The sequence below is a fragment of the Tachypleus tridentatus genome, chromosome 8 (assembly GCF_004210375.1).
Source record: "Tachypleus tridentatus isolate NWPU-2018 chromosome 8, ASM421037v1, whole genome shotgun sequence".
Taxonomy (NCBI): domain Eukaryota; kingdom Metazoa; phylum Arthropoda; class Merostomata; order Xiphosura; family Limulidae; genus Tachypleus; species Tachypleus tridentatus.
The window spans coordinates 131,516,129-131,529,607 of record NC_134832.1 but is presented as its reverse complement, the minus strand read 5'-3'; the positions used below and the strand labels follow the sequence as shown (position 1 = coordinate 131,529,607).

The window sequence follows — 13,479 nt, the reverse complement described above, 5'->3', positions numbered from 1 at the left end:
GGCGGTGGGTGGTGATGACTAGCTACCTTCCCTCTAGTCTTACACTGCTAAATTAGGGACGGCTAGTGCAGATAGCCCTCGTGTTACTTTGCGCGAAATTCAATATAAACCAAAAACCAGTTAATCGCTGTTCGAGGCTCAGGTAAATATGCTTTATTCAAGGACACACTCTCTTTCAAAATGAAGTAAGCTTGTCGTGGGCAGGCAGAAAGACAGACAGAATATCTGACCAGTACTAGAATTTTATCTTTATTCCCCATCGCCCCATCTGTATATATCATATTAAAGCCACGCGCGCATACATTCGATGTTGATGACCATAAAGATTCTGTGATATTGCAATTGTAAGTTACTGTGAAAAATGTTGATGGTTGTTAAAATATCAAAGCACTGTGTTAACGAGAACACAATAAACATGTTATCATCCGTTCACTTAAATTACCAGCTTTTCTGGTTGATTGCCAATACATACTTAAATAATAATCTTAGACCAGCTTCTCTAATCAACTGCGAACACATTCATAAAATACATTCTTGAACAATAATCTTAGATCAGATTATCAAATCAACTACAACACATTCACACAATATATTTTTGAACAATAATCTTAGACCATCTAGTCAACTAGGAATGCATTTACACAATATGTTATTCAATAATAATCCTAGACCAGCTTCTATAATCAACACATTCACACGATATATACTTGAATAATGATCTTACGTCAGCTGCTCTAGTCACCTGCAAACACATTCACACAAATTTTTGAACAATAGTCTTAGATCGGCTTCTCTAATCAACTGTGAATACATTCAAATAATATATTCTTCGACAATAATCTCAGACTAAGAGTACATTGATGCTCAATTATGGTTGTTAGCATGGAGTTGAAGTTTTAATTTTTAACCTTAGGTAATCCTTATGCAGTAATAGTTGAGATATACAGCACTTTTCCCATTAACCTTTTATGCTAGTTTTTCGTTACATGACTGCGCAGATCAGGGTGAAGTCCCCTTGTAATATTGTTGTTTACAACCACTGAGCATTATCGTCCATACTCAAAACGAACTGAAATGTTAACCTTGTGATATCTGTAGTACACTGTAGTCACTAATGTATGTAAGCGAAAAGTCATATTTTATCTAAGAATCTGAAATTCTTATGAACTGCAAATCTGAGCTAGTCTTCTCTGCCGGTGTTTTTATTATTTAAAATGTATTCATTTACATATATGTATGTTTCAGAATTTCAAGTTTGTTTGTTTGTTTTGGAATTTCGCACAAAGCTACTCGAGGGCTATCTGTGCTAGCCGTCCCTAATTTAGCAGTGTAAGACTAGAGGGAAGGCAGCTAGTCATCACCACCCACCGCCAACTCTTGGGCTACTCTTTTACCAACGAATAGTGGGATTGACCGTAACATTATAACGCCCCCACGGCTGGGAGGGCGAGCATGTTTAGCGCGATGCGGGCGCGAACCCGCGACCCTCGGATTACGAGTCGCTTACGCGCTAGGCCATGCCGAGCCTCAGAATTTCAAGAGCCAATAAAATGTACTGTGTGAGACGAAATGAAATCAAAATGGTATACGTAAAATAAATGTTTTCTGAAGCAATAGAGAGAAAGCAGACGTACAAAGAAATTAGATTCATGTCTTTGTCTGCTGAAAACAGCACTGATGATTGTTTAACGTGCTGTTTTACTCTTGTGTAAGAGTTATTGACCTACTGTTGTTGGTGTGGTGTACCTTTTCCTGTATAATACTACTAATACTCACAATACTTTGTGTTTTTACTTGAGTGTTATCGCTCGCTTCAGTGGTTTCGGGTAATATAAGTTTCGCCCACTCTATACAGTTGGCTTTTCGAGAAAATTACCATGCAGCTATGTCTATCTTACAGAAGTCTATGCATGAAATATAAATTTTACTTAAAGCACTGAAAGGTAGGCGGAAACTTGTATAATTGAGCTAGCAAGGTTGTCTTCCAATATTGCTAACGGCAGTTAACATATATATTTTTGTCAACACCCCTTCTGATTTCTAAACACTGACGTTTCTTCTGATATTCACGTTATTGTCTGATATTTTGGACCTAAAGATACAGTAATGTGTGACAGTTTATAAATACAATTCTGTACAAGGAAACTATAATAAGAAACGCCATGTGTCACATCTCTTAATATCAAACAGGAATATTTACTTCCTTCATAACACTGATAACAAGAAGGCGCATTACGTTTCGTTTAAAATAAAAATTGCCAAGTCTACCAAAAAGGTGTGTGTGTTTTCTTATAGCAAAGTCACATCGGGCTATCTGCGGAGCCCACCGAGGGAATCAAACCCCTGATTTTAATCCGTAAACATACCGCTGTACTAGCGGGGGGCTACCAAAAAGGAGAATGGTAACAATAAAGGTTTGTTCCACAAAACAACAACAAAAACAGTTGTGTGTCGTTTTACCGAAACATGGGTTTAAGTCATAACAAAAGCTTTTATTGAATACAGGGAAGATTTGGTAAAAACAACAACAACCAAAAAACATGTTTTTGTACTAACCATCAAATTATCTATCATTGCCCTTCAGTGTATCAGCAGTAAGTTTGTTTTTTTATTAAGCACAAAGTTCCACAACGACTTATCTGTGTTGTGCCCACCACGAGCATCAAAAACCACTTTTTAGCGGTGTAAGTCTCCGGACTTTCCGCTGAGCCACAAGGAGGAACAGGGTGGCAAGAAGCTTATGACACTAAAAGTTGGGTTTTCATTAATTATAAGAGGCGGGGCGTAGTCAATTCGGAGCATGCCATATTAGGAATTTATGGGTCAATCGTTCGCCACACGCTCTCAGATATGTTCTCTGTACATTTAGGCAGTGGGTGCGTTTTGAAAATGACAGTCAAATTCGACTACTGTAGCAATGGGTGCCGTAAACTAACTGCCTTCTTTCTAATGTGAGAGTTTAAAATTAGACAGTTAACACAGATGTGTAGCCTTTCGCGTACATCCCAAACTAACAAACACTAAAGGTATCTCAAGACGGCTGTTATGGGTGTTAAACTTTAACTAAAATAAAGTGCAAAACAAAGTTTCGACCTTCTTAGGTCATCTTCAGGTTATCAAAAATGACCTGACGATCACCTTAGAAAGTTTTAATACCCATATCAGTCATCTTTATAATTTATTTTCACTTCAAATGGGTTTTTGTCATCACGAAAACAAACACTAAACTACGCTTAGTTTGAACAGGTACGCTGTACTCAAGTGGACTTTCATTACTGTGTCGTGATTACTTCAGGGTCTATAGGTTGCTGTTAACACCTTCAGTTATGTTTATTCGTGTTCATGTATAGTTAAATATTAATATAGAAATAGACTTCGTTATCTTTGTGTAATACCAAAACAGCGGAACACAGTCATAAAAGAACTATTTTATTTAAGATTTTCTTTTCTGAGGGAATTTGACCATGATTGTGATTTCATCATATGTACGTGAGACACCAGTTTCAGTACACACTATCGAGTTTAAAATTTTAATGTGAAACTGGACTGAGTTTTGTTTCTTAGCTTTTAAGAGGGTGATAGCTTTATTTTGCACACTATAAAGGCGAGGGGACACTTACCATCGAATTAATCGACTAGCGACACTATAATGCAATGTGGAAATCGAATGGACTCACCCTGCCGACAAGCTCCTTCCATTACAATAAAACTGTGTGGAAGCTGGACTTTTTGGGCTTACCCTGCTGAGCAGTTTCTTCCATTACAATAACACTGTGTGAAAGTTGGATGTTTGTGGGTTTACCCTGCTGAGCAGTTTCTTCCATTACAATAACACTGTGTGGAAGTTGGATGTTTGTGGGCTTACCCTGCTGAGCAGTTTCTTCCATTACAATAACACTGTGTGGAAGTTGGACTTTTTGGGCTTACCCTGCCGGAAAGCTTCTCCCAAATTTGTTCGTATACATTTTCTTTGAAGTTCAAAGAAGGTAACACAGTTGAAGTAAACCATTTATAATTCACACACGAAAAACAAATATCATGTATTTTTAATTATAAATTAAGACGCCAGAACTCTGACGTAATACATGAAAACAAATGTTAAAGAGTACTTCTATACCACTTACAATTATACACAGCTACGAAAGTTTAACGAAATAAAGCACGAATGGTTAAAAAATGTCACAATTACAAGCAGCTATTCTATGTACATTAACAGAGAGCAGAAGAGCTTTAAGGTGACTTTTAACCATCAGAACATATTGAAATAACAAAATCACAGATGAACAAACATAAATAACTTTTCGTGCGATCATCTTAGCCGTTATTGCTATTCATCCAGAAGACAAACAAATTACAAAACATCAACCTGCTTACCGAATACGTTGAAATATACTGGAGTGTTCGAATTCCACAAATCTGGCTAAAACGATACTAAACGCTACCTGAAATTTTATAAAATCTCAAAAAATCCAATAAACGAACGAAATTACTTCTTAGCCAATCACATCAATGAACGAAACTGCTTCTTAACCAATCAACTAAATGAACGAAACTCCTTTTTAACCAATAAAATAAATGAACGAAACTATTTCTTAACCAATCAACTAAATGAACGAAACTCCTTCTTAACCAATCAAATCAATCAATGAAACTGCATCTTAACCTACTGTATTTCAAAGCCGTTTAACGAACTTCTTGAAACATTGCTATAACTTTTTGTGAAGAAAGATAATAACAGATCATATTACATATATTCATATCATCAAATTCTGCAGAGTTACTACCCGTTCTCTCACAAACCATTCAAACAAATGTATAAATCAACACTAATACAAAACTATAAAGTTCATTTGTACTACACGATATGTAAATGGGTTCGTGTCTGTTCATCCATACCAAAAGACGTTCACCTTCCCGACCTCTGATGACTATAAAACGTTCAGTAATTCTTGGATGTGATCCAATGGGATGCTATCATCTCTTAGTTTATTCAGTTTTAAATGTTTGCCTATGGCGTGTATATTTTCCACAGAAAGGTAAAAAGGTTTTGTTAAATCAGTAAGTTACGTGTAAATCACAGCAGATATAAAGTCTAAGAGAAACGGATATATCAGAACTATATTATGATATCATTCTTTAGTGTTTAAGTAGATAGTGTAATCTCACTGAAAATTAATTAGTTTTAGAAAAGATCTATAATACTCTTTCCAACGCAAAATATTCATATACGTAGATCATAAAGGTCTGTTCACATCAGGGATTTAAAATTTACAAGATGAGAATATTTCTCGAACTTAATGGCACCGTAAAAATAAAGGAATAATGATGAACTTGGGAGGCTCGGCATGGCCAGGTGGTTAAGGCACTCAACTCGTAATCTGAGGGTCGCGGGTTTGAATCCCCGTTGCACCAAAATGCTTGCCCTTTAAGCTGTGGAGGCGTTATAATGTGACGGTCAATCTCACTATTCGTTGCTAAAAGAGTAGCCAGAGAGTTGGCGCTGGGTGGTAATGACTAACTAACTGCCTTCTTTCTAGTCGTACACCGCTAAATTAGGGACGGCTAGTGTAGATAGTCCTCGAGTAACTTTTCGCGAAATTCAAAACAAACCAATCAGCTTGGGGCACCAGAGCCATCCAGAAAGAGAACTGCAGAAAGTCATACTCCAACCATGGAAAGTAAAGTGTAGCATCCTTTAACAGGTAAGAATACATCTACATGAAAGAAAGTAGAAAAATACTCCGCGTGGCCAAGGCAACTGTATGCAACATAATGAAGAAAGATTTCCTTGTGGTAAAGCAACAAAATTCGTATTTACGTAAATTGGTTCCACCACATATTTATTCAACCATGACAAAGTCAATCCATCAGAATGATAAAACGGGTATTAATGCTATTCCGTAGGATGGCGTACTTGCTATGTAACTTGTGGATTTCTATGCAATTTTGCTGTTAAAACAAACGCAAGGCAACGGTGTTCTCTTGCATTGAATGAATTGAAAAAACATACAAAAAGGAGTTATGCATTTTAAACAAAACAGTTATATGAATGAAAATTTTGCAATGGACAATATGCTGCAGGACTATTTGTTCATTAACAAAATAAATGAAAATTCTTGTTTAAAATCTCACTTTTTTATCTTTCTGATAAGCCTCATGCGCCTATTTGCCACTCATAAAAAATACGTAGTAAATGTATATAGAAATACATTGCTTCATGGAGTTCACCTTGTATTACTACATCTTGTGGTTACAACAAGAGACACAAGCCTATACCCCTCCCATTGACACAGCGGTACGTTTGCGGAGTTAAACGCAAGGAACTGAGTTTCGATACCCGTGATTGGCAGAGCACAGATAGTCCATTGTGTATCTTCTTGCTTAACGTCAAACAAACGTACAGCTGATACTGTATGCTAGATATACGATTAAGAAATAGGTATTTTGGCTTTAACTGTTTTAGACATTCAGGAAATGCTTGTTAGTTTAACAGAATAGTTTGTTAGTTTAATAGAATAATTTGTTAGTTTAATAGAATAGTTTGTTAGTTTAATAGAATAATTTGTTAGTTTAATAGAATAGTTTGTTAGTTTAATAGTGCTTAGTGCTACATTTTAATTCACCTGCAGACATATGTTTATCCACCCAATCTATACTCTATGAGCCGATAATGAAAGTTTAATCGAGTGGGCAAAAGTTGATTAATGGAACAATACTGAAAGGAGATTGGTCATTGCAATTATGAGGAAAATAATATAAGCAATCCCCTAGTTACAGCCTTGGTGTGCTGTTAAAAGATATCAAGTAACATTAGGTATAAATCGTGAAAAATGTTGCCTATAAGTATCTTATTATATCACAGAAAATTCTGTACCTAGGTAATGAATATTTGTTATTAGAACTTCCAATGTTTACGCCTCATTCCAAAAAAATTCATTAAGTAAAAAACACGTTCGTGTATACCATACAAATTTTAAATGTGTTTTTGTGTGTGTTTTTCTTATAGCAAAGCCACAGCGGGCTATCTGCTGAGCCCACCGAGGGGAATAGAACCGCTGATTTTAGCGTTGTAAATCCGTAGACTTACTGCTGTACTAGCGGGTGCACAAATTTTAAATAAAAAAAAAACATTTTTCTTGGTATTTCTTAACTGGACTACAAAGTGACAAAATTCTGTTTAATTAGTCTTGAACCGTATAATTTTTATAAACGCCTTATTTTCAACAGTTAATACGATTTCATTAAAAAAAGTAAAATCGCTGAATTATACGTTATAGTTAGTTAGTTATTTTGAATTTCGCGCAAAGCTACTCGAGGGCAATCTGCGCTAGCCGCCCCTAATTTAGCAGTGTAAGACAAGAGGGAAGGCAGCTAGTCATCACCACCCACCGCCAACTCTTGGGCTACTCTTTTACCAACGAATAGTGGGATTGACCGTCACATTATAACGCCCCCACGGTTGAAAGGGCGAGCATGTTTGGTGCGACCAGGATTCGAGCCCGCGACCCTCGGATTACGAGTCGAACACTTGAACACACTTGGCCATGCCCGGCCTGTACGTTATAAGTTATTTGTAGTGTAATTGCCACATTGAAGATATTTAACGAAAGTACTAGTTAGCGAGTTACAAAAAACTTGCCCATGAAGTTAGGAAGTCAAATATCGTTCGATGGATGAGCAGTAAGTTTACAGACTCACAACATTAATATTCGGGGTTCGATTCCATGTTTTAAACCGAGCGAAGGCAGTGAGTGTTTTGTATACCTTTACACTAAAACAACGACAAAAGCGGAGGGCTAAATACAGTTGCAGAACGTGTGTACTCTAAATATTCAAAATGGTTGGTCAAAGTTTGAGGAGCAATGTTAAGTGTTTTTCGAAATTATTCTTAGTATAAGAATTATGTTATAAATAGGCTGAAATATATCAGTTATGAAACTTCATTATCATGGAGTGTCACAAAATATTAAATTAATAAAAACATTCTGCTTTGCTCACAAAAGGCCTTAAATTGCCGTGACATTCATAATGTTTGAATTTCGTTCGAGGAAAGTGGGATAATAACACTTCCTTATACTCGTTGTTGCCTTGATTTGCTTTTTGTGGCACAAAAGGCCATGGCTGTTTGGTTGTGATAAAAATATAGCTAGTTAACACTGTTTTTGATGAGCCGTAAACAGCGTCTCATTATTTAAGGTATAATGCTGTACTAGGTTGATTGTTTTTACCACCCACGCCTCTGCGTGATCGCTCCAGGAATGAAATATTCTACCAGTTACGTCATTAATCACGTGATCAATCACATGATCGCTCAGCGGTCTTTATTCGTATTTCAATAAGATGCAGCAGGTTGTGCTCCCTCCCCGTTACAAAATTAAGTAAAAAACATAAGTCACCAAATTTTTACTGTCGCTTTTGTTCGATGTTATGGTTGTATCTGTAGCATCGGGTTTTAGATTTTGTAGATATAGGGGGGTCAGGATCAGTTTTGACCTCTTCTCCCCCCCTACCCCCATATGGTGAGTTATTCCTGTAATATTGATTTAATTACTATAAAAGAGCCAGTGCTTAGCTGCTCCACTATTTTGTCTTATCCCTTTCAGGGCAATGTTTATGTAGGTAATTATATTAATATTAATGTTAGAAAATATACTTTCTCTTTATTTGTTTATGTGAAGTTCACACTGCGTGAACAGTTCGATAATATATATCTCACGTTTTAAATTTATTCTAAGTTTATAAGTTCAGTGTTTCTTACATTTTTAGCCACTTTTAGATTTGCCACCCCAGGTAGCTACCTACTTTGCATATGCGTAAATGCGGCCCCAAGACTCGAATGTATCATAAAAGTGATTAAATTTTATCACCTGATGATGAAGCTAAGTAGGTAAATTCACTTAAGCGTAGTGTCTAATATATATATAAATACATATAAATAACTCGGGCTAGAGTCATTACACAGTGACACAAGCTGCATCAATGATAATATAATGAAGTACAATAAGAGTTATGGTTCTGGTCTGGAGCACAACATAGCTTGAATTTTCTTCGCGTATTTCAGAACGAAATTGTTTTCACATCGGATAATCGAGATTATAAGTTAATTATGTCTTCAACGTTAGTGAAACACTCTATTTAATTTTTTGTTAGTTCCGCAGGAATAGTGATTGAAATAAACTTGGATTTTACTTTTATGTATTTCTGGCCAATGACTTAGCCAGATTTTCCGCTCGGGGTAGAAAAATCTAGGGGGCATTAGATTAAAAAAGCCTAAATTGACTTAATTTTTAATACAATGATAATTAAAATGAATCAAAAGTAATTGTGTTTATAGAAGTTTTATTGTTTTATTAAATAATACAAAACGAATTTATTTTGTACAAACGATGAGAAATAATATGTTATCAACATGCCTAGATTTCTCAGGGGGCCTAGACCCCCTGACTACGCCAGAAATTCTGGCAATCTTGATTAAATTTCCAAAAGAATAGACTATACAGTTACTCGGATACCAGAGATTACGTTTATAGTATAGCATTACATTGTGATATTTAATTATACATCTGTATTTACAATACATTGTACATTCAGCTTTAACTGAATAGCTATAGCAGCTCTTTGTTATTATATAATAATAATCTCATATTGCCAACTTTAACTATATTAATACTGTACGATCAGCTTGAACTACACAGATGTGTCAACCAGGCACTATATAATCAGTTTTAACAACATAGATGTATTAACAAAACACTATACAATCAACTTGAAGTACATAGGTGTATTAACCAGACGCTGTATAATTAGTGTCAACTAAACAGATTTATTAACAAGGTGCTATGCAATAAGCTTTAACAACATACTTATAAAACAATTCCATATACAGTATAGTATTACGTCATTACCAAAATTACAGTAATTTTTGCTAATATCTTTTAACAGTCATAGTTACCATTGTTTTTATTTCCATTTCAAAGTGTCATTATAATAATAACATTTCGCTAACTTTTATTTTTTTGGGAGTCAATGATTAGAATTTAACTTGCTGCTGCCCGATCCACGTGTCGTCTAAGGTAACGTTTTTTTAAAGCAATTTCATTGTAAAAAAATGTTTAGTACATTATTTAAACTAGTGTATCACTATCCTTACTATTGCTGTACTGTAATATTGTTCAAGTACCCTTACTATTACTGTACGATAAAATTATTCAAGTATCCTTACCATTACTGTACGATAATATTGTTCAAGTATCCTTACTATTAGTGTACGATAAAATTATTCAAGTATCCTTACTATTGCTGTACGATAATATTGTTCAAGTATCCTTACTATTACTGTACGATAAAATTATTCAAGTATCCTTACTATTACTGTACGATAATATTGTTCAAGTTCCCTTACTATTAGTGTACGATAAAATTATTCAAGTATCCTTACCATTACTGTACGATAATATTGTTCAAGTATCCTTACTATTAGTGTACGATAAAATTATTCAAGTATCCTTACTATTGCTGTACGATAGTATTGTTCAAGTACCCTTACTATTAGTGTACGATAAAATTATTCAAGTATCCTTATTATTGCTGTACGATAATATTGTTCAAGTATCCTTACTATTACTGTACGATAATATTGTTCAAGTATCCTTACTATTACTGTACGATAAAATTATTCAAGTATCCTTATTATTGCTGTACAATAATATTGTTCAAGTACCCTTACTATTAGTGTACGATAAAATTATTCAAGTATCCTTATTATTGCTGTACGATAATATTGTTCAAGTACCCTTACTATTAGTGTACGATAAAATTATTCAAGTATCCTTACTATTACTGTACGATAATATTATTCAAGTATCCTTACTATTGCTGTACGATAATATTATTCAAGTATCCTTACTATTGCTGTACGATAATATTGTTCAAGTACCCTTACTATTAGTGTACGATAAAATTATTCAAGTATCCTTACTATTGCTGTACGATAATATTGTTCAAGTACCCTTACTATTACTGTACGATAATATTATTCAAGTATCCTTACTATTACTGTACGATAATATTGTTCAAGTATCCTTACTATTACTGTACGATAATATCATTCACTTAATGTTTTATTTATTATTATTTTGTATTTTCATGAATATTATTTGTTTTTTTCTCAACTATTCTGCTACTCAGCGTTATAGCTAAACCGTAACATGTATCATAGTAATGCATTTCAAATGTCAGGGTACGTCAGCGTCATACTATTGCATTACGATGCTAAAATCAGGGGTTCGATTCCCCTCGATGGGCTCAGCAGCTAGTCCCATGTGGTTCTGCTATAAGAAAACAAACAAACGTACTGTTGCAACAGTTTATTAGACTTTTATTGGCCATGAGACGTTAATAGGAGAGTACGAATTTTTTCAAGATGAAGTTTATGGCACTAATTGAGGTAAATTACAAGGGTCCATCTAGTGGGTAAGCAAGGCATGTTGTATTCTTCCTTCAGTGTTACTTTCATTAACAATATTGTTTCGAATCTTAAGAATATAGTAATACTGTCTATTGTATGTTTATGTAACTACTTCACAGAGTGTAAATACCTCTCCAGCGTTGGTCAGTAGGTTCATTAGGTCCGTTGGGAGACACACATTTCGAGGTTTTATGGGTGTTTTCTTCTTTGCCACTACTTCGCTCCCTGTAGATGAACCTTCACCAAATTTGGTATGGAGGTTTATTGGGTTCATGAGTAAATATATGCAAATTTGTGGTTTTCAAATTTTGTGTTTTATAGTTTTTCTGAGCGTTTTTTACAATTGCATATAAGGTTAGTAATTTTTCATGTTCTAAGATAACCTTTCATTAGTTATGAATTTACATAATTTCCGTCCAGAGAACGGGTACTCCAGCTAGTGTTTAATGTATCTATTTTTATTATGTTTAAATTTTTTATCTTACTTTTATTATAGATATTATTTTGCATTATAAGCTAAGTATACTGATCTGGGACTAACTCTCACTAGCTATTATTGGGATTGCGGACGAAAATATCGCTAAGATAATGCTATTAAGAACTTCATAACGGAGCTGATTTTTGGTTATCAGTATCTACATACGTAGATGCTTTGATGAAAAGTTAGTATTAATTGTTATCAAACATTCCACAACCGGAAACACCAATGTAAGCACTCCGAATATTGTGTTAAAGGGTATACGATTTAAAAGTATTCATATGTTAAATAAGAAGAGACATCCATACTATTTACAATTATTCGGATCACTTCATTAGTTTGAATTGATCTTCCGTGATTGCTGTTCAATATTACAAGCATTCTTACCTCTTCCACTTCTTCCTACAAATCTTAGATCGTTAAATTTGGCCACCTGGTCCTTCATGACGGCTGTGGCGTTTCTTAGTTCAGCAGAATAATTCTCGTCATTTCCAGCCCGAATCGTCACTAGAGTCCCATCCGAGATATCCGCTAGGGCAATCACCTTGAAAGCCACAGGTAAGGTTTTGTTGGAACGCCAGTGTGAAGGCAGCACTGAACAAATCAGGCTTGGACTGCCGGTCTGCACAAGTTCCCCCGGGTGTTCGCTGAGAACTTTGTGCAGAGAGCGCTCCCCAGAAAACATCATATCGGTCATGGTACGAACTGGTACGGCTGAGGAGCCGAAAAGATCTGTGGGCAAGCGCATGAGGTTGGAAATAGCGTCCACTTGACAATGAGTTGCCGCTAGACGAGCACACGTGAGTGGCGCGAACTGTTGATTGCGGTTGACATATGGTGTAGGTGTGCCAACCAGAGTACTCAAACCAACACGCAACTTCCCTGCCAGCCTTGGACAGCTAATAACAAGTAATAGCTCCCTCTCTCGGGTGATATCGAAATACGTATTATTGCGCGCATTGAAGGTAATTACCGTCAAAAAAAATAGTTCCAAATCATATTATTTTGGAAAACAACAGAAAAAAGGGCTAGAGTTATAACATAATGATTGTGAAAGATTTTATAACATATTTAAACAAAAATAACAGTAATATACAAAATCATGTCCATATTTTTTGTGGGGGGGGATTATTTTGACGTAGAAGACTTTCTTCACAGTGTCAGAGCAAAAAAGAAAATCACGTATGTGGTAATATATATGTCGAGAATAATAGGCCCATTTCAGAAACTTGCTCATAGCTACATAAAATGCTTTCTGTAGATAGCCGTTCCTAATATTTGAACTGACGAGTTATATGGGGAACTGATGGTCAATCCAACCACCGCCAACTCCTGAGAAACTTTTGTTTGACCAAATAATGAAATTTTATTGACACTTTTATGGCGCCTCAACAACTTCAAAATGGACAGTACATTTCTGTGACAATAATCTGCAAACCATTGGATACGTTAACCATTAGACTTCCTTCAACCCATATCCAAAACAATTTTACTTTTAGGCAAATATCTGAAACGGGCCTCTGATGCTGTTTCG

General features: G+C 35.3%; 1 protein-coding gene across 2 annotated transcripts in view; it reads right to left on the bottom strand.

Annotated features, from left to right (window-relative positions):
* Nucleotides 1-12,858, bottom strand: part of LOC143223504 (uncharacterized) — a 42,031-nt gene extending 29,173 nt beyond the window's left edge. Inside the window, exon 1 of one of the 2 annotated variants that reach the window (XM_076451574.1) lies at nucleotides 12,333-12,858. In XM_076451574.1, the coding sequence (XP_076307689.1) occupies nucleotides 12,333-12,693 (361 nt within the window). In that variant the 5' untranslated portion in view covers nucleotides 12,694-12,858. The remainder of the gene's footprint in view (nucleotides 1-12,332) is intronic. The other variant, XM_076451575.1, reaches the window with a different exon arrangement.
* Nucleotides 12,859-13,479: the final 621 nt, after the last annotated feature.